Genomic DNA, 20,464 nt, shown 5'->3' on the forward strand with positions numbered 1-20,464 from the left:
CCCCCGTGTCCCCGTGTCCCCACTCGTGGTCCCCCCCGTGTCCCCCCCCGTGTCCCCCCATTGTCCCCCCCGTGTCCCCCCCACGCGTGGCCCCACGGGGCCCCTCCGGGGGGGGGGGGGGGTGCCGATGCCGATGCTCAGCCCCACCCGGGGGCGGGACCCCCCCACGCCCCCCCCCACCCCCCCACGCCCCCCCACGCCCCCCCCCCCCTTTCCCCGCCTCCTCCGCCCCGGGGGTTCGAGGCGACGGTGATGGGCCCCGCGCTGCTCCTGGCCGCCGCCGCCGCCGCCTCCCTGGCGCTGCCGGTTACCGGTACCGGGCCCGGTTCCACCCGGCTCCGGCTCCTCTTCACCCCCCCCCGCTGCCGGTTCCGCTGCTCCGGGGGTCGCTGCTCCCACCTCTGCCAGCGGGGGAAACGCCACCGCCCTGGAGAGCGGCCGCCCCCCCGGGGACAGCGGCTTCCGCCTGGGTCAGTGCCGGGGGCCGGTACCGGGGGCGGCCGGTAACCGGGGGGGGGGGTCCGGTGCCCGGGGGAGAGGGTCCGGTACCCGGGGAGAGGGTCCGGTAAGCGGGGAGGGGGTCCCAGTGCCCGGGAGGGGTCGTCCGGTGCCCGGGGAGGGGGGTCCGGTAACCGGGGGGGGGGTGTCCGGTGCCCGGGGGAGGGGTGTCCGGTGCCCGGGAGGGGGTGTCCGGTACCCGGGGAGGGGGTCCGGTAACCGGGGGGAGGCCGGTGCCCGGGAGGGGGTGTCCGGTACCCCGGGGAGGGAGCTCCGGTACCCGGGGGAGGGGGTCCGGTAACCGGGGAGAGAGTCCGGTAAGCGGGGAGGGGGTCCCAGTGCCCGGGAGGGGTCATCCGGTGCCCGGGGGAGGGGGTTCTGGTACCCGGGGGAGGGGGCTCCGGTACCCGGGGAGAGGGTCTCGGTAACCGGGGAGGGGGTCCGGTAACCGGGGGGGGTTCCGATAAGCAGGGAGGGGGTCCCGGTGCCCGGGGGGGTCGTCCGGTGCCCTGGGGGGGGGGGTGTCCGGTACCCGGGGGAGGGGGGTCCGGTAACCGGGGAGGGGGTCCGGTAACTGGGACAGAGGCTCCACAAACTGGGGAGGGGGTCCGGTAAACTGGGGAGGGGGTCCCGGTACCCGGGGGGGGGTGTCCGGTAACCGGGGAGGGGGTCCCACAAACTGGGGGGGGGTCCCGGTACCCGGGGGGGGGTCCGGTAACTGGGAAGGAGGTCCCACAAACTGGGAAGGAGGTCCCACAAACTGGGGAGGGGGTCCCAGTACCCGGGGGGGGGGTGTCCCGGTACCCGGGGAGGGGGTCCGGTAACTGGGAGGGGGTCCGGTAACTGGGACGGAGGCCCCACAAACTGGGGAGGGGGTCCCGGTACCCGGGGGAGGGGGTCCCGGTACCCGGGGGGGGGGGGTCCCGGTAACTGGGAGGGGGTCCGGTAACTGGGAAGGAGGTCCCACAAACTGGGGAGGGGGTCCCAGTACCCGGGGGGGGGTCCGGTAACTGGGAAGGAGGTCCCACAAACTGGGGAGGGGGTCCCAGTACCCGGGGGGGGGGGGGTCCCGGTACCCGGGGGGGGGTCCGGTAACTGGGAAGGAGGTCCCACAAACTGGGGAGGGGGTCCCAGTACCCGGGGGGTCCGGTGGACTGGGAGAGGCTGGGGTGGGGGGGGGCTCCGGCACCCCAAGGGTGCGGGGGATTTTGGGGGGCGGGGGGGGGGTCTCTGGCACCCTCGGGGTGCGGGGGGGGGGGGGTCCTGCACCCCATGGGTGACCCCGCCAAACTGGGGGTCCCGCGGGGTGATGGGGGGGGCACCTGCTCCCACCCCCCCCACCCCGGGGGGTCCCCCCAAACCACCCACCCCCCCCCAAGCACCCGCTCCCTCCCACTTGGGTGGGGTGTGGGGGGGTTGATGGGTGCGGGGGGGGGGGGGGGTGATGGGTGCTGGTGGGTGGGGCCCCCCTCCCACCCACGCGGCGCCGATGACCTCATCGCATCCCGCTTGGAAAACGTCGGGAATTTGGAAAAATAAACAGTGGGGCCCCAAAGAAAAATTGGAAGCCGGAGGCTTGGGTCCCTCCCCGGACGCTTGGGTGCCCCCTCCCCCCATCTGGGTGCCCCCCCCCCCAACATCTGGGTGCCCCCCCCCAACATCTGGGTGCCCTCTCAACATCTGGGTGCCCCCCCCAACACCTGGATCCCCTTTTTCCTTGGATATTTAGGATCCGGATGGATTGGGGGGGGACGCCCAGCATCGTCACCCAGTTTTTAGGGTGGGGGGGGGGGTGTCCCTAATTTTGGGGTGCCCCCCACCCTGACCCCCCCCCTTTTTTTTGCCTTGCAGTCGTCTGCCCGCTGCTGTGCCGGAACGGGGGGGTCTGCGCGCGCCCCGATACCTGCCTGTGTCCCCCCGAATTTAGCGGCAAATTTTGTCACCTCCCCTCTAACGGCACCCGGGGGGGCCCCCAAAATCCGGGGGGGCCCCCAAACCTGAGGGGACCCCAAAATCCGGGGGGACCCCAAAATCCGGGGGGGCCCCAAGCCCTCACCCAATCCGTCTACACCCTGCCCTTGGCCAACTACCGGGAGGAAGAGGATGGTGAGGACCCCCACCCCGTTAATTTGGGGGGGTCAATGGGTGCTGACCCCCCCCCCAGCACCCATAGCCCCCCCCAGCACCCATAGGACCCCCGAATCCCCCCCAGGTGCCCAGTCTATGGTGAGCATCCATGTGCAGCACCCACCCGAAGCCTCGGTCGCCATCCACCAAGTGGAGCGGGTGCGAGGGGGGGATGAGACCCCCCCAGCACCCACGGCCCCCCCAGCACCCCGACCCCCCCGCCCGGCACCCCTCTATCGCGTCCTGGCGCAGAGCAGCCCCCGGGTGCCCCCCGAGGAGGAGGGTGCTGGGTACGGGTACTGCTTTCGGCAGCTGCGCGGGGCGGAGGTGAGACCCCCACCCCAGGGCGGGGGTGCTGGGACGGGGACGTGGGTGCTGGGAGGGAGATGTGGGTGCTGGGATGGGGACACTGGGAGGGGGACGTGGGTGCTGGGAGGGGGACGTGGGTGCTGGGATGGGGACACTGGGAGGGGGACGTGGGTGCTGGGGCAGGGACGTGGGTGCTGGGACAGGGACGTGGGTGCTGAGAAGGGACGTAGGTGCTGGAAATGGGGACGTGGGTGCTGGGAGGGGGACGTGGGTGCTGGAAATGGGGACGTGGGTGCTGGGAGGGGGACGTGGGTGCTGGGACGTGGGTGCTGGGACGGGGACGTGGGTGCTGGGAGAGAGATGTGGGTGCTGGGATGGGGACACTGGGAGGGGGACGTGGGTGCTGGGGCAGGGACGTGGGTGCTGAGAGGGGAGGTGGGTGCTGGGAATGGGGACGTGGGTGCTGGGAGGGGGACGTGGGTGCTGGAAATGGGGACGTGGGTGCTGGGAGGGGGACGTGGGTGCTGGGACGTGGGTGCTGGGAATGGGGACGTGGGTGCTGGGAGGGGGACGTGGGTGCTGGGACGTGGGTGCTGGGGCAGGGACGTGGGTGCTGGGGCAGGGACGTGGGTGCTGAGAAGGGACGTGGGTGCTGGAAATGGGGACGTGGGTGCTGGAAATGGGGACGTGGGTGCTGGGAGGGGGACGTGGGTGCTGGGAGGGGGACGTGGGTGCTGGGACGTGGGTGCTGGGGCAGGGACGTGGGTGCTGAGAAGGGACGTGGGTGCTGGAAATGGGGACGTGGGTGCTGGGATGGGGACGTGGGTGCTGGAAATGGGGACGTGGGTGCTGGGAGGGGGACGTGGGTGCTGGGAATGGGGAGGTGGGTGCTGGGACGTGGGTGCTGGGATGGGGACGTGGGTGCTGGGAGGGGGACAGAGGTGCTGGGATGAGGAGATGGGTGCTGGGATGGGGACGTGGGTGCTGGAAATGGGGACGTGGGTGCTGGGATGGGAACAGAAGTGCTGGGAGGGGCGTGGGTGCTGGGAGAGGGACGTGGGTGCTGGGAATGGGGACGTGGGCGCTGGGAGGGGGACGTGGGCACTGGAAATGGGACGTGGGTGCTGGGATGGGGACGTGGGTGCTGGGATGGGGATCTGGATGCTGGGACATGGGCACTGAGAAGGGATGTGGGTGCTGGGAATGGGGACCTGGGTGCTGGGACGTGGGTACTGGGAGGGGGACGGGGGTGCTGGGATGTGACAAGAGTGGACATGGGCGTTGGGAGGGGGTCTGGGTGCTGTAGGGGGTGCTGGGGGGGGTCTGGGTGCTGGGGGGGGGTCTGGGTGCTGCAGGGGGTGCTGGGGGGGGTCTGGGTGCTGGCGGGGGATGCTGGGAGGGGGTCTGGGTGCTGTAGGGGGGTGCTGGGAGGGGGTCTGGGTGCTGGGGGGGGTCTGGGTGCTGGGGGGTTCTGGGTGCTGTAGGGGGTGCTGGGGGGGGTCCGCAGCAGGCTGGCACCCGGACACCGTGCTGGGACGCCATCACCCATTGGGACCCCGCTACCCCCCCCACCCACCCATGGGTGGGGGTCCGGGTGGGGTGCCCCACCCCCCCCCAACCCTCCCCCTCCCCCCCCCACAGTGCAGCTCCCCCCTCCCCGGCCTCCGCACCCAGGACGTTTGCTGCCGGGGGGCCGGCGTGGCCTGGGGGGTCCACGAGTGCCAGCCCTGCGACGGCCACCCCCGTAAGGACACGGGGGGGGGGGGGGGGCAGAAGGGGGTGGGGGAGGGAGTGGGGGGGTGGGGGAGCAAAAGGGGGGGGTCTCATCGCTGCCCCCCCCCCCCAGAGCTGCCCCAGCGGGACGCCCCGTGTCCCCAAGGCTTCCAGCGCATCAATGGCTCCTGCGTGGGTGAGTTTTTGGGGGGGTCGCGGGGGGTGGGGGTGGGGGGGTGGGGGTTTGGGGGGTGCCGGGGGGAGGGGTGGGGGTTTGGGGGGGCTCTGACCCCCCCCCGTGCCCCCCCAGATGTGGATGAGTGCCAGGAGGGGGGGTTCTGCCAGAACGGGCTCTGCACCAACACGCGGGGCAGCTTCGCCTGCCTCTGCCAGCCGGGATTCCTGCTGGATTCGTCCCGTTCCAGCTGCATCTGTGAGGGCCGGGATCGGGATCGGGAATGGGAATGGGGTGGTGATGGGGTGGGGATTGGGATGGGATTGGGATGGGAATGGGATGGGGACAAGATGGGGATGGTGACGGGGATGGGGATGGGATTGGGATGGGACGGGGACAGGGATGAGATTGGGATGGGGATGGGGATTGGGATGGGAATGGGATGGGGATGGGGACGGAATGGGATGGGATTGGGATGGGATGGGGACAGGGATGGGATTGGGATGGGGATGGGGATGGCAAGGGGACGGGGATTGGGATGGGAATGGGATGGGGACGGGGACAGAATGGGATGGGGATGGGATTGGGATGGGATGGGAATGGGATGGATTGGGAATGGGATGGAGGATGGGGATGGGAATGGGATGGGAATGGGGATTGGGATGGGATGGAGATGGGGTTGAGGAGGAGACGGAATGGGGATGGGATTGGGATGGGACGGGGACAGGGATGGGATTGGGATGGGAATGGGATGGATTGGGATTGGGATGGGGATGGGAAGGGGAATTGGGATGGGGACGGAATGGGGATGGGATGGAGGATGGGGATGGGATGGAGGATGGGGATGGGGATTGGGATGGGGAAGGGATTGGGATGGGAATGGGGATTGGGATGGGATGGAGATGGGGATGAGGAGGAGATGGGATGGGGATTGGGATAGGGATTGGGATGGGGATGGGATGGGGATGGGGACAGGATGGGGATGGTGACGGGGATTGGGACGGGGATGGGATTGGGATGGGATGGGGACTGGGATGGGGATGGGATGGGATGGAGATGGGATGGGGCCAGGCCGGGGCCGGGGCTGACCCCGCGCCCCCAGCCCACCAGGTGATCTCGGAGGCGCGGGGTCCCTGCTACCGCGTCCTGCGGGACGGCCGCTGCGCCCTCCCCACCCTCCGCAACATCACCCGGCAGATCTGCTGCTGCAGCCGGGTGGGCAAGGCCTGGGGGGGCTCCTGCCTCCGCTGCCCCCCCTTCGGCTCCGGTGAGACCCCCCCATCCCGCTCCGTGCCCCCCAAAGCCCCCCTGGGTCCCCTCCCCCGACTCCTGGGTCCCCTCCCAGCACCCTGCATCCATAGGGATGCTGCGAGCCTGCTCCACGGGGGGTCTTGCAGTGCAGATTTGGGGGTGACCCCCCCTAATTTTCACCCCCCCCATATCTCAGAGGGGTTCAAGGAGATCTGCCCGGCCGGCCCCGGTTACCATTACTCCGCTTCCGACCTTCGTTACAACACCCGTTACCTGGGACAGGATCTGGCCCGCGTCCCCCTCGGACGTCCCCGCGCTGTCACCGCCGCCCCCCCCGCCACCCGTGAGCACCCACGTCCGTCCCGTCCCCCCCGCAGCACCCCACGCCTGCCGGGGTCACCCTCACCGCCCCCCTCGCCCTGCAGCCCGCTGGCAGGAGGAGCGGCGACCGGGTCCCCTGCCCGTCACCCGGATGCCACCCGTCCCCACGAGGCCGCCGCTGGTCCCCGAGAGGCCACCGCTGGTCCCCGACAGGCCACCCCCCGCCCCCGAGGTCATCGTGGTGCCACGACCCACCCAGGGGCTGGTGGGACCCTTCCCCACCCGGGAGGGGCCGGGCCCAGGTAGGGGTTTTGGGGGGTCCCAGAGAGGGGTGGGGGACACTCATTTGCAGGTTTGCATGCATGCACGGTTGCACGGGTGCGTGGTTGCATGGGTTTGCACAGTTGCACATGTGCCTGGTTGCGTGCGTGCGTGGTTGCGTGCGTGCGTGGTTGCAGCTGCGTGCGTGGTTGCGTGCGTGCGTGGTTGCGTGCGTGCGTGGTTGCGTGCACGCATGGTTGCAGCTGTGCGCCTGGTTGCGTGCATGCCTGGTTGCGTGCATGCCTGGTTGCGTGCCTGCGTGGTTGCGTGCATGCGTGGTTGTGTGCACGCGTGGTTGCAGCTGTGCGCATGGTTGTGTGCATGCCTGGTTGCGTGCATGCCTGGTTGCGTGCACGCATGGTTGCAGCTGTGCGCCTGGTTGCGTGCATGCGTGGTTGCGTGCATGCGTGGTTGCGTGCACGCGTGGTTGCAGCTGTGCGCATGGTTGCGTGCATGCGTGGTTGCGTGCACGCGTGGTTGCAGCTGTGCGCGTGGCTGCATGCGTGCCTGGTTGCAGCTGTGCGCATGGCTGCGTGCACGCGTGGTTGCAGCTGTGTGCATGGTTGCACGCGTGCGTGGTTGCATGCACGCGTGGTTGCGGGGGTGTGCATGCCTGCGTGCGCGCGTGGCTACACGGTTGCACTTGTGGGTGGTCTCACGCACGCACAAACGGTTGCACGTGTGTGCACGGTTGCACGCGCCCGTGCCCAGCCCCCCTCTTCCCCCCCTTTTTTGCAGCAGCCGTCGGCAACGTCTGCGAGAGGAACCCCCAGATCTGCGGCCCCGGGCGCTGCGTCCCCCGCCAGGGCGGCTACACCTGCCTCTGCCACCCCGGCTTCTGGCTGAGCACCCAGGGCACCCACTGCATCGGTGAGGGCAGCAGGGGCAGGGGTCCAGGCTGGAGGGGGCACGAGGGACCGGGGACGCTGTCCATCTGTCTGTCCGGGCACCCACCTCTCCCTGCACCCACCCCTCCGGGCACCCTCCCCACCCACCCGTGCTCTCCCCAGACGTGGACGAGTGCCGCCGCAGCCCCCGACCCTGCCCCAACGGTCGCTGCGAGAACTCGGTGGGGAGTTACCGCTGCCTCTGCTCCCCCGGCTACCGCCCCGGCGCCGCCGGCACCGACTGCCAAGGTCAGCGGGGACCCTGGGTGCCACCCACCCGGACGCCCGGGTCCTCGGGTGGCCTGAGCCCTACCCGTGTCCCCGCAGACGTGGATGAGTGCGCCCAGAGCCCCTCGCCCTGCGCCCATGGGCGCTGTGAGAACCTGCCCGGTGGCTACCGCTGCGTTTGCCCCGCCGGCTACCGGGGGACGGCGGCGGATGAGCCCTGCGAGGGTGAGTGGGGGGGACGGGGGGGCTGAGCGTGGGTCGTGGAGGGGGTCACCGTGCCGCTGGGTCACAGTACCGTGGAGTCACAGGGTCACCACACCACGGTGTCACCATGCCATGGGGTAACTATGCCACGAGCTCACCGTGCCATGGGGTCACAGTGCCACCAGGCCACCATGCCACGGTGTCACCACCATTCCATGGGGTCACCATGCCATGATCTCCCCACACCACGGGCTCGCCGCACCACGGGCTCACCGCACCACGGGCTCGCCACGCCACGGGCTCGCCACGCCACGGGCTCGCTGCACCACGGGCTCGCCGCACCACGGTGTCACCACACCACGGGCTCGCCGCACCACGGGCTCGCCGCGCCACGGGCTCGCCATGCCACGGGCTCACCGCACCACGGGCTCGCCGCACCACGGGCTCGCCACACCACAGCGTCACCACACCACGGGCTCACCGCACCATGGGGTCACCACACCACGGGCTCGCCACGCCACGGGCTCGCCACACCACGGGGTAGCCACACCACGGGCTCACCGTGCCGATACCTGACCCCTCCATCCCACGCAGACATCGACGAGTGCGAGAACCACCTGGCCTGCCCCGGCCAAGAGTGCGTCAACACCCCAGGCTCCTTCCAGTGCCAACCCTGCCGCGAAGGCTTCCAGCTCCACCGCGGGCGCTGTGCAGGTACCCCCACCCCGTCCCCCCGCCAAGAGGCACCCCCAAATCCTACCGGGGACCCCCCCGTAACCCTCCCGTCCCCCAGATGTGGACGAGTGCGCGGTGGGCTCCCCCTGCGGCCCCCACGGCCGCTGCGCCAACACCGAGGGCTCCTTCCGCTGCGAGTGCCGGCACGGTTACCGAGCGGGCGCCGGCGGCGCGCCGTGCGCGGGTGAGTGGGGACCCTCGCGGTGGCACCGTGTCCCCGTCAGCCGCCCTGACGGCGTCGCGCGCCCGCAGACGTCAACGAGTGCTTGGAGGGCGACTTCTGCTTCCCCCACGGCGAGTGCCTCAACACCGAGGGCTCCTACACCTGCCTCTGCGCCCAGGGCTACGTCAGCACCCCCCAGGGCACCGCCTGCGCCGGTGGGCGACACCCCGCGCCCCTGCCCATCCCAGTCCCCATTTCTGTCATGGTCCCATGCCCATCCCAGTCCCTCTGCCCATCCCAGTCCCCGTGTCCCCGTGCCCGTCCCAGTCCCCATGTCTCCGTGCCCATCCCAGTTCCTCTGTCCATCCCAGTTCCCATGTCTCCGTGCCCATCCCAGTCCCTCTGCTCATCCCAGTTCCCATGTCCCCATGCCCATCCTGGTCCCCATGCCCATCCTGGTCTCCTGTACCCATGCCGGTCCCCATGTCCCCATACCCATCCCGGTCCCTTTATCCATCCCGGTCCCTTTACCCATCCCGGTCCCTCTGTCCATCCCAGTCCCCATGTCCCCATGCCCATACCAGTCCCCGTGCCCATCCTGGTCTGCTGTACCCATCCCAGTCTCCATGTCCCCATACCCATCCCAGTCCCTGTACCCATCCCAGTCCCCGTGCCCATCCCAGTCCCCGTGTCCCCATGCCCATCCTGGTCCCCCATGTCCCCATCCCTGTCCCTGTGTCCCCGTACCCATCCCAGTCCCTGTGCCGGTCCCAGTCCCTGTGTCCCTGTACCCATCCCAGTCCCCGTGCCCGTCCCAGTCCCCGTGTCCCCGTACCCATCCCGGTCCCTGTGCCCGTCCCAGTCCCCATGTCCCCATGCCCATCCCGGTCCCCGTGCCCATCCCGGTCCCTCTCGTGCCCCCCGTCACCCCGTGGCCCCTGGCAGACGTGGACGAGTGCCAGCGCGGGGGCGTCTGTGAGGGCGGCCGCTGCGCCAACACCGACGGCTCCTTCGAGTGCCACTGCCCGGCGGGTTTCCGCACCGACGCCGACAAGGCCCTGTGCCAAGGTGAGGGGCCGCGGCCGTGCCGGGGAGGGGACGGGCGCTGCCAGGGCCGTGGGGATGGCATGGAGGGTGGCCTGTCCCCACAGACGTGGACGAGTGCCAGGAGTACGGTGCCAGCCTCTGCGGTGCCCAGCGCTGCGACAACATCCCCGGCTCCTACCGCTGCGTCACCGACTGCCAGCCCGGCTACCGAGCCGGTGACAGCGGGGACTGCGTCGGTGAGTGCCGGGCGGTACTGGGACGGGCACAGGGACCGGGATGGGCATGGGAACCAGGGTGGACATGGGGACCGGGGTGGGCGCAGGGCTGCTCCTGGCCTGGGACCCGGGGGTCCCCGGTGTCCCCAGCCTGCCGTGCCCCCCGGCCGGCCCCGGGGTGTCCCCGCAGACGTGGACGAGTGCCAGGAGTACGGTGCCAGCCTCTGCGGCGCCCAGCGCTGTGACAACGTCCCCGGCTCCTACCGCTGCGTCACCGACTGCCAGCCCGGCTACCGGGTCGGCGACGGCGGGGACTGCGTCGGTGAGTGCTGGGGCGGGCAGGGGGCCACGCCGTGGCGGTCGGGGGCACCATGCCCTGGGGGACGTCAAGATCCATGCCATGGGGTGCAGAGGGACCATGGGGGACAGCAAGGACCATGCCATGGGGTGCAGAAGGACCATGGGGGACATCAAGGACCATGCCATGGGGTTCAGAGGGACCATGGGGGACAGCAAGGACTATGCCATGGGGTGCAGAGGGACCACGTTATGGGGTACAGGGTTGCAGAAGGACCATGGGGGACAGCAAGGACCATGCCATGGGGTGCAGAAGGACCATGGGGGACAGCAAGGACCATGCCATGGGGTGCAGAGGGACCATGGGGGACAGCAAGGACTATGCCATGGGGTGCAGAGGGGCAGAGGGACCACGTTATGGGGCACAGGGTTGCAGAAGGACCATGGGGGACAGCAAGGACCATGCCATGGGGTGCAGAGGGACCATGGGGGACATCAAGGACCATGCCATGGGGTGCAGAGGGGCAGAGGGACCACGTTATGGGGCACAGGGTTGCAGAAGGACCATGGGGGACAGCAAGGACCATGCCATGGGGTGCAGAAGACCATGGGGGACATCAAGATCCATGCCATGGGGTGCAGAGGGACCATGGGGGACAGCAAGGACCATGCCACGGGGCACAGGGCTACCGAGGGACCACCCCACACCAGGGGTGGGGGTCACCCACCGTGGACAACCTGCCCCCCCAACCCAAGCCACCTTCACCCCCTTCCGCAGACGTGGACGAGTGCTCCAACGGGACCTTGTGCGGAGCCCACGCCACTTGCCACAACCTCCCCGGCTCTTTCCAGTGCGCCTGCGACCCGGGCTACGAAACCGCCCGCCACGGCCACCACTGCGTGGGTACGGCCAGGACCTGGGCGAGGGGGTGGGGACACAACGCGACCCATGGGGACCCCCAAAAATCTCGTTTCTTGTAGATGTGGACGAATGCGAGACGTTACGGGGGGTCTGCGGGGCCGAACGCTGCGAGAACGTCGAAGGCTCCTTCCTCTGCCTCTGCCCTGACAGCCGGGATGAATTCGACCCCGTGACGGGGCGTTGCGTGTCCCCCCCTGCCCCCCAAAACCCCCTCCGGCCCCCCGGCACGGCCGCCTGCTTCAGCAAAGCTTGTGGGGTGCTGGCACCCAACGTCACCCAGCAGCAATGCTGCTGCAGCCTGGGCTGGGCTTGGGGCACCCAGTGCCCTGCCCGGCCCTGCCCGGCCCCCGGCACCGGTAGGACCCCCCACCCCCACCCCCCCGAAACCCCCCCCCTCGGTTGGGGGGGTTCAGCCCTCGGCGTGGGCACCCTGGCGTCGTCCTGGGCTTGTTTGGGGGGGGACATGGGGGCAGGAGGGGGCGTACGGGCAGGGGAGGGGGCGTACAGGCAGGGATTGGGGTGTAGAGGTGTGGGGGGGTGTGTGGGCAGGGATTGGGATGTACGGGCAGGGGAGGGGGTGTACGGGCAGGGATTGGGGTGTACGGGGCCAGGATGGGGCATACAGGCAGGGAACGGGGCGTACAGGCAGGGAACGGGGCGTACAGGCAGGGGATGGGGCGTACGGGGCCAGGACGGGGTGTACGGGCAGGGGAGGGGGTGTACGGGCAGGGATTGGGGTGTACGGGCAGGGATTGGGGTGTACGGGCAGGGAACGGGGCATACGGGCAGGGAACGGGGCGTACAGGCAGGGGACGGGGCGTATAGGCAGGGGATGGGGTGTACGGGCAGGGGATGGGGTGTACAGGCAGGGGACGGGGCGTACGGGCAGGGGACGGGGCGTACGGGCAGGGGATGGGGTGTACGGGCAGGGGACGGGGCGTACGGGCAGGGGACGGGGTGCACAGGCAGGGGATGGGGTGCACGGGCAGGGGACGGGGCGTACGGGCAGGGGATGGGGCGTACGGGCAGGGGTCGGGGAGCCCGGGCAGGACCCGCCTTGGTGACGGCCCCGTCCCCCCAATCCAGAGGACCACCTCGCCATCTGCCCCCACGGGCAGGGCCGAGCCGCCGACGGTCCCCAGGGCTCGCCGACAGGTAAGTGCCCCCCACGGCCGGGCCCGGCGCCCGCTGGGGTCCCCCCCCCGTCCCCCGGGGACCCCCTGACGCTGCCCGTACCCCCAGACGTGGACGAGTGCCGCCTCTTCGGGCCCCAGCTCTGCCGGGGGGGGGTTTGCCTCAACGCCAGCCCCGGCTTCAGCTGCTACTGCCCCAGCGGCTACTACTACGAGCAGGAGCATCTGCAGTGCGTGGGTGAGACCCCCCTGCCTGCACCCCTGCCTGCACCCCTGCCTGCACCCCTGCCTGTGCCCTGACCCCCTACCAGCACCCTGGCCCCCTGCCCGTACCCTGATCCCTGCCTTCACCCTCACCTCTGCCTGCACCCTACCTGCAGGCAGTCCCTGTCTGCACCCTGCCTGTACCCTGCCTGTACCCTGACCGCATCCTGATCACCTGCCTGCACCCCGACCCCTGCCTGCACCCTGACCCCCCTGCCTCCACCCCAGCTCTTGCCTGCACCCCGACCCCTGCCTGCACCCCAGTCCCTGCCTGCACCCTGACCCCCCTGCCTCCACCCCAGCTCTTGCCTGTACCCTGACCCCCTGCCTGCACCCCGACCCCTGCCTCCACCCCAGCCCTTGCCTGCACTCTGACCCCCTGCCTGCACCCCAGCCCTTGCCTGCACCCCGACCCCTGCCTGCGCCCCAGCCCTTGCCTGCATTCCAATCCCTGCCTCCACCCCAGTCCTTGCCTGCACCCTGACCCCTGCCTTCACCCTGCTCCCCCTGCCTCCACCCCAGTCCCTGCCTGCACTCTGACCCCCTGCCTGCACCCCAGCCCTTGCTTCCACCCCAGCCCCTGCCTGCATCCTGACCCCCCTGCCTCCACCCCAGCCCTTGCCTGCACCCCGACCCCCCTGCCTGCACCCCGACCCCCCTGCCTGCACCCCAGCCCCTGCCTGCATCCTGACCCCCCTGCCTCCACCCCAGCCCTTGCCTGCACCCCGACCCCCCTACCTGCACCCCGACCCCCCTGCCTGCACCCCAGCCCCTGCCTGCATCCTGACCCCCCTGCCTCCACCCCAGCCCTTGCCTCCACCCCGACCCCCCTGCCTGCACCCCAACCCCTGCCTGCACCCCAGCCCCTGCCTGCATCCTGACCCCCTTGTCTCCACCCCAGTCCCTGCCTGCACCCCGACCCCCCTGCCTGCACCCCGACCCCTGCCTGCACCCCGACCCCTGCCTGCACCCCAGCCCCTGCCTGCACCCCGACCCTTGCCTGCACCCCAGTCCCTGCCTGCACCCCAGTCCCTGCCTGCACTCTGACCCCCTGCCTGCACCCCAGTCCCTGCCTCCACCCCGACCCCTGCCTGCACCCCAGCCCCTGCCTCCACCCCGACCCCTGCCTGCACCCCAGTCCCTGCCTGCACCCTGACCCCCCTGCCTGCACCCCGACCCCTGCCTGCACCCTGCCCCCCCTGCCTGCACCCTGCCCCCCCTGCCTGACCCCTGCCTTCCCCCCCTGCCCAGACAACGACGAGTGCGGGGCGGAGGAGGCCGAGCCCTGCCTGGGGGGCCGCTGCGTCAACACGGTGGGCTCCTACTACTGCTCCTGCCCCCCGCCGCTGGTCCTGGACGGGTCCCAGCGCCGCTGCGTGGCCAACGACACCCACCTGGGTGAGGGTCCCACCCATGGGTGGGGGGGGGGGGGTCCCTAAGGGACCCTGCCTGATGGTGCCCCCCCCCCTCAGATGCTGCCCAAGCCGTGTGCTGGCAGGAGGTGGGGGTCGACCTGGTGTGCGGCAGACCCCGGCTGGACAGGCAGGTCACCTACACCGAGTGCTGCTGCCTGTACGGGCAGGCCTGGGGCATGGACTGCGCCCTCTGCCCTGCCCGCCACTCAGGTGACCCCCCCTGCACCCCCAAATCCACACACACCCCCTCCCGCACCCCCAAATCCACACCTCCCCACCCCCCCCTTTCCCCGGGAGGGGTGCTGCGTCGGCATCGCCCCCTCCCTGCAATGTGGGGTGCTGGGGTGGGGACCCCCTGCACCCCCATTGACCCCCCCCAGCAATGTGGGGACCCCCTGCACTCCCGAAACGGGGACCCCCCTGCACCCCTATTGGCCCCATGGCAATGGGGGGACCCCCTGCACCCCCGAAATGGGGACCCCCTGCACCCCCATTGGCCCCATGGCAATGGGGGGACCCCCCTGCACCCCCATAATGGGGACCCCCTGCACCCCCATTGGCCCCATGGCAATGGGGGGACCCCCTGCACCCCCGAAACGGGGACCCCCTGCACCCCCATTGGCTCCATGGCAATGTGGGGACCCCCCCCAACAATGTGGGGACCCCCTGCACTCCCGAAACGGGGACCCCCTGCACCACTATTGACCCCATGGCAATGGGGGGACCCCCTGCACCCCCAAAACGGGGACCCCCTGCACCCCCATTGGCCCCATGGCAATGTGGGGACCCCCCCAGCAATGTGGGGACCCCCTGCACCCCCAAAACGGGGACCCCCTGCACCCCCATTGGCCCCATGGCAATGTGGGGACCCCCCAGCAATGTGGGGACCCCCTGCACCCCCAAAACGGGGACCCCCCTGCACCCCTATTGACCCCATGGCAATGGGGGGGACCCCCCCATCAATGGGGGGACCCCCCTGTATCCCCATAATGGGGACCCCCTGCCATCCCCATTGACACCCCCCCCAGATCTCCATTGGCCCCATGGCAATGGGGGGACCCCCTGCACCCCCATTGACCCCCCCAGCAATGCGGGGACCCCCTGCACCCCCAAAACGGGGACCCCCTGCACCCCATTGACCCCCCCCAGATCTCCATTGACCCCATGGCAATGGGGGGACCCCCTGCACCCCCATGCCCCCCCCCAGTGACGGTGGGTCCCTTGTAGCCCCCCAAAAATGGGGGGGTCCCTTGTAGCCCCCCCCCAATTTACAGGGACCCCTTTGCATCCCCACAGCCCCCCAAGGATGGGGGGGGTCCCTTATAGCCCCCCTAATTATTCCGGGGGTCCCTTGCACCCCCCCCCACGGGTTGGGGGAACCCCCGCCATGATGGGGGTCCCCCAAAACCACCTTCTCCTCCCCCCCCCCCCCAGATGACTTCGAGTTCCTCTGCAACGTCCTGCGCCCCCCCAGCTACGGCCCCCCCCGCGCCCCCCCCGCCTACGAATACCCCCCCGACTTCGCCCCCCCTTACGGCCTCCCCTACGGCCCCGAGGTTTTTGGGGGGCCCCGCCTCGCCCCCCCCGCTCTCCGCTCCGACTACGACCCCTACGGCTTTGGGGGGGCGGCGGCGGGGGGTTACGACCCCCGGGGGGAGCCTCTCTACGCCCCCCCCCGCTATGAGGGGGAGGATTTTGAGGACCCCCCGGCGCCCCGGCACCCATCGGCCTCGGGGACCCCGTTACGAGCCCCCGGACCCCCACCCTTGGTCCTACCAACCCCACGGGACCGGGGCCTTCATCGAGGAGCCGGAGGAGGAGGAGGAGGAGGAGGAGGAGGAAGGTGAGTTTTTGGGGTGGGGGGGTGGGGTGGGGGTGATGGGATTCCCACCCCCACCCCCCCACCCACCCGTTGCAGGGGGGGACGAGGAGTGCGGGGTGCTGAGCGGGTGCAGGAACGGGCGCTGCGTGCGGGTGCCCGACGGCTTCACCTGCGACTGCGACCCGGGGTACCGGCTGGACCCCGCGCGGCTGGACTGCGTCGGTGAGACCCCCACCCTGACCCCCCCCCCCCGCACCCTGACCCCCCCCGGGCACCCCGACCCCCTCCTGGGCACCCTGACCCCTGTCCTGGGCACCCAGACCCCCTCCCCAGCACCCTGACCCCCCCGGGCACCCTGACCCCCCCTCCTGGGCACCCTGACCCCCCCTCCTGGGCACCCTGACCCCTCCCCCCCCAGGCATCCTGACCCCCCCCCCCCAGCACCCAGACCCCCTCCTGGGCACCCAGACCCCCCCCCCCAGCACCCAAACCCCTTCCCCAGCACCCCGACCCCCTCCTGGGCATCCTGACCCCCCCACCACCGGGCACCGTGACCCCCTCCTGGGCACCCAGACCCCCTCCCCAGCACCCTGACCCCCCTCCTGGGCACCCAAATCCCCTCTTGGGCACCCAAACCCCTTCCCCAGCACCCAGACCTCCTCCTGGGCACCCTGACCCCCCCCCCAGCACCCTGACCCCTTCCCCAGCATCCAGACCCCCTCCTGGGCACCCTGACCCCCTCCTGGGCACCCTGACCCCCCCCGGGCACCCTGACCCCTGTCCTGGGCACCCAGACCCCCTCCCCAGCACCCTGACCCCCTCCTGGGCACCCAAACCCCCTCCTGGGCACCCAAATCCCCTCTTGGGCACCCAAACCCCTTCCCCAGCATCCAGACCCCCTCCTGGGCACCCTGACCCCCTCCTGGGCACCCTGACCCCCTCCCCAGTACCCAAACCCCTTCCCCAGCACCCTGACCCCGCCCCGGGCACACCGACCCCCTCCCCAGCACCCTGACCCCTGTCCTGGGCACCCAGACCCCCCCCCCAGCACCCAGACCCCCCCCCCCAGCACCCTGACCCCTGTCCTGGGCACCCAGACCCCCTCCCCAGCACCCTGACCCCCTCCCCGGGCATCCTGACCCCCCTCCTGGGCACCCTGACCGCCCGCCCCCAGCACCCTGACCCCTGTCCTGGGCACCGTGACCCCTTCCCCAGCACCCTGACCCCCTCCCCAGGACTCAAACCCTCTCCCCAGCACCCTGACCCCCTCCCGGGCACCCAGACCCCCTCCCCAGCACCCCGATCCCCTTCCCCAGCACCCTGACCCCCTCCTGGACACCCAGACCCCTTCCCCAGCACCCAAACCCCTTCCCCGGCACCCTGACCCTTTCCCCAGCACCCCGAACCCCTCCTGGGCACCCAGACCCCCCCCCCAGCACCCTGACCCCCTCCTGGGCACCCAGACCCCTTCCCCAGCATCCAGACCCCCTCCTGGGCACCCTGACCCCCTCCCCAGTACCCAAACCCCTTCCCCAGCACCCCGACCCCCCCCCCGGGCACCCCAACCCCCTCCCCAGCACCCTGACCCCTGTCCTGGGCACCCAGACCCCCTCCCCAGCACCCCGATCCCCTTCCCCAGCACCCTGACCCCCTCCTGGGCACCCAGACCCCTTCCCCAGCACCCAAACCCCTTCCCCGGCACCCTGACCCTTTCCCCAGCACCCCGAACCCCTCCTGGGCACCCTGACCCCCCCCCCGGGCACCCTGACCCCCTCCTGGGCACCCAGACCCCTTCCCCAGCATCCAGACCCCCTCCTGGGCACCCTGACCCCTGTCCTGGGCACCCAGACCCCCTCCTGGGCACCCTGACCCCTTCCCCAGCATCCAGACCCCCTCCTGGGCACCCCGACCCCTTCCCCAGCACCCTGACCCCCTCCTGGGCACCCTGACCCCCTCCCCCAGCACCCCGACCCCCCCCCGGGCACCCCGACCCCCCCCCCAGCACCCTGACCCCTGTCCTGGGCACCCAGACCCCCCTCCCAGCACCCTGACCCCTGTCCTGGGCACCCCAGACCCCCTCCCCAGCACCCTGACCCCCCCCCCCCCCGGCATCCTGACCCCCCTCCTGGGCACCCTGACCCCTCCCCAGCACCCTGACCCCCTCCTGGGCACCCTGACCCCCCTCCCCAGCACCCCGACCCCCCCCCGGGCACCCCGACCCCCTCCCCAGCATCCTGACCCCCTGTCCTGGGCACCCAGACCCCCCCCCCCAGCACCCTGACCCCTGTCCTGGGCACCCAGACCCCCCTCCCCAGCACCCTGACCCCTGTCCTGGGCACCCAGACCCCCTCCCCAGCACCCTGACCCCCCCCCCCCCCCCCCCGGGCATCCTGACCCCCCTCCTGGGCACCCTGACCCCCTCCCCAGCACCCAGACCCCCATCCTGGCACCCAAACCCCCCCCCATCACCCAGACCTCAGCCCCCCCCCCATCTCCCCCCCCCCCCTCACCCCCCCCTCTCCCCCCCCCCCCAGACGTGGACGAGTGCTCGCAGGCAGCTGCCTGCCTGCCCGGCCGCTGCCTGAACACCCCCGGCTCCTTCCGCTGCCTGTGCCCCCCCGGCCACGGCCTGGCGCTGGCCCCCCCCCGCTGCCTGCCCGCGCGCCCCCGCGCCTGACGCCCCCCCATATTTATTGTGTGTGTATATATATATATATATATATGTATAGGATCCGGGGGGGGGGGCCCATTCTGCCCCCCCCAGACCATAGGGGGGCACCCATGGGTGGCCCTGCTGGCGCCTGGCTGTGGGCCCCCCCCCCCCCCCGGTGTCGGGGGTGCTGTGGGAGAGCATCCCCGGGGGGGGGGGGGACGGGCACCCCCCCGACACCCATTTTTACAAAATAAAGGTTTTCTATAAAATGAGGGTGCTGGGGGGGGGGTCACGCACCCACCCCCATTTTGGGGGGGGGTATTTGGGTGCCCCCCACCCCCAGGGGTGCTGGGACCCCGTGGGGTTGGGTCCCATACGGTGCTGGTGCCCCCCCCCCCCCCCAGGGCTACGACCCCCCCCCCTCCATGGGACTGGGACCCCCTTTGAGACTGGGACCCCCCCCGCCATGGGATTGGGGACCCCCCCTGGAACTTGGGACCCCCCCCCCTTGGGATTGGGACAACCCCCCCTTGGGATTGGGGGCCCCCCCTTGGGATTGGGGCCCCCCCATGGGATTGGGACCCCCCGGCACTGGGCCCCCCCCACCTTGGGGACCCCCCCCCTTGGGATTGGGGACCCCCCCACACCTTGGGACCCCCCCCCTTCGGACTGGGGACCCCCCCCCCTTGGGACCCCCCCCTTGGGATTGGGGACCCCCCCACACCTTGGGACCCCCCCCTTGGGATTGCCCCCCCCCCCCCCCCGGAACTGGGACCCCCCCCAGGATCGGGACCTGCCTTGCACTGGGACCCCCCCTCCCTCAGACTGGGGACCCCCCCCCCCAATGCCACCCCCCCCCCAGCGACACCCCAAAAACGGCCGGTTGCCATCGGAAACCACCCCCCCCCCCCCCCCAACCACGGGGGTGAACGCGGCACCTGCATCGGGCACCCTTTTATTGCCCCATCCCCACCCAAGGGTGCTACCCATTGACGGCGTCCCCCCCGCCCCCGCGCCCCCCCACCCCCCCCTCCTCCCCTCCAACAACCCGGCGCCTTCCTCCGCCGCCGCCGCGGCGCCGCCGCCGCCGAGCTCGGCCAACCGACGGAAGCTCTGCGCCAACAGCAGGACGCCCGTCAACCCCAACAGCAGATACGCTGGTGGGACGAGACGTCAAGAACCCAACCAAGACCCAAGACCCCCCCTCAAATTTGGGGGTTCCCTCCCCAAATTCCACTCACCGGCGACGGCCACTTGGTAGAGTTGTCTCCACGGTTGACCGAATTTCTCGGCCGGGACGAGGTCTCCCAATCCGATGGTGCCGAGGGAGATGACCGCAAAAGTAGACGGCGTCCAAGTAGGTCCAGGTGCCTTCGAGGAGGTAGAACCCCCGGCGGCGGGGAGCAGCACCAGGACCCCCAAAGCCACCCCCGCCGCGACGCCGAAGTGGGTACGGGCGGCCCCGCGCCGGCTGTAGCCCCAACGCGCCTGGAGGTACAACCGGGGCCGGTCGATCAAGGGAGCCGTCAAGCGCCGAACGGTCGCCGTCAAGGTCAACATGGTGATGGGGACGCCCACCACGGCGTAGGCCATGCAGAAGGCTTTGCCGGCCGCCGAGAGCGGGGCCACCGAGCCGTAGCCTGGTTGGGGAGGGGGGGAAAGGGGGGGTTAGTGGGTGCCCCCCCCACCCATACCCCACCCCAGGGGTCTTGGGGTGAGGTGGGGGGGGGATGAGGTGGGGGTCTTGGGGTGTAAGGGGGGTCC

At 71.1% G+C, this 20,464-nt stretch overlaps 1 protein-coding gene across 1 annotated transcript in view; it reads left to right on the plus strand.

Annotated features, from left to right (window-relative positions):
- The window catches only part of LTBP4 (latent transforming growth factor beta binding protein 4), a gene marked incomplete at both ends in the record, with an annotated part of 21,094 nt that extends 806 nt beyond the window's left edge, over window positions 1-20,288 (plus strand). Inside the window, 28 exons of the mRNA XM_082333504.1 lie at window positions 275-470; window positions 2,350-2,604; window positions 2,711-2,952; window positions 4,576-4,678; window positions 4,781-4,843; window positions 4,958-5,080; window positions 5,925-6,089; window positions 6,270-6,416; window positions 6,499-6,696; window positions 7,454-7,585; window positions 7,726-7,851; window positions 7,930-8,055; window positions 8,629-8,748; window positions 8,828-8,953; window positions 9,022-9,147; window positions 9,878-10,000; window positions 10,084-10,215; window positions 10,385-10,516; window positions 11,270-11,395; window positions 11,473-11,769; window positions 12,500-12,568; window positions 12,656-12,784; window positions 14,062-14,208; window positions 14,283-14,435; window positions 15,660-16,068; window positions 16,144-16,269; window positions 18,582-18,854; window positions 20,195-20,288. Coding sequence (XP_082189630.1) covers window positions 275-470; window positions 2,350-2,604; window positions 2,711-2,952; window positions 4,576-4,678; window positions 4,781-4,843; window positions 4,958-5,080; window positions 5,925-6,089; window positions 6,270-6,416; window positions 6,499-6,696; window positions 7,454-7,585; window positions 7,726-7,851; window positions 7,930-8,055; window positions 8,629-8,748; window positions 8,828-8,953; window positions 9,022-9,147; window positions 9,878-10,000; window positions 10,084-10,215; window positions 10,385-10,516; window positions 11,270-11,395; window positions 11,473-11,769; window positions 12,500-12,568; window positions 12,656-12,784; window positions 14,062-14,208; window positions 14,283-14,435; window positions 15,660-16,068; window positions 16,144-16,269; window positions 18,582-18,854; window positions 20,195-20,288 — 4,458 coding nt within the window. The remainder of the gene's footprint in view (window positions 1-274; window positions 471-2,349; window positions 2,605-2,710; window positions 2,953-4,575; window positions 4,679-4,780; window positions 4,844-4,957; window positions 5,081-5,924; window positions 6,090-6,269; window positions 6,417-6,498; window positions 6,697-7,453; window positions 7,586-7,725; window positions 7,852-7,929; window positions 8,056-8,628; window positions 8,749-8,827; window positions 8,954-9,021; window positions 9,148-9,877; window positions 10,001-10,083; window positions 10,216-10,384; window positions 10,517-11,269; window positions 11,396-11,472; window positions 11,770-12,499; window positions 12,569-12,655; window positions 12,785-14,061; window positions 14,209-14,282; window positions 14,436-15,659; window positions 16,069-16,143; window positions 16,270-18,581; window positions 18,855-20,194) is intronic.
- Between the last annotated feature and the right edge of the window lie 176 nt (window positions 20,289-20,464).

This window comes from Platalea leucorodia (genome assembly GCF_965183815.1).
Source record: "Platalea leucorodia genome assembly, chromosome: 26".
Lineage (NCBI taxonomy): Eukaryota > Metazoa > Chordata > Aves > Pelecaniformes > Threskiornithidae > Platalea > Platalea leucorodia.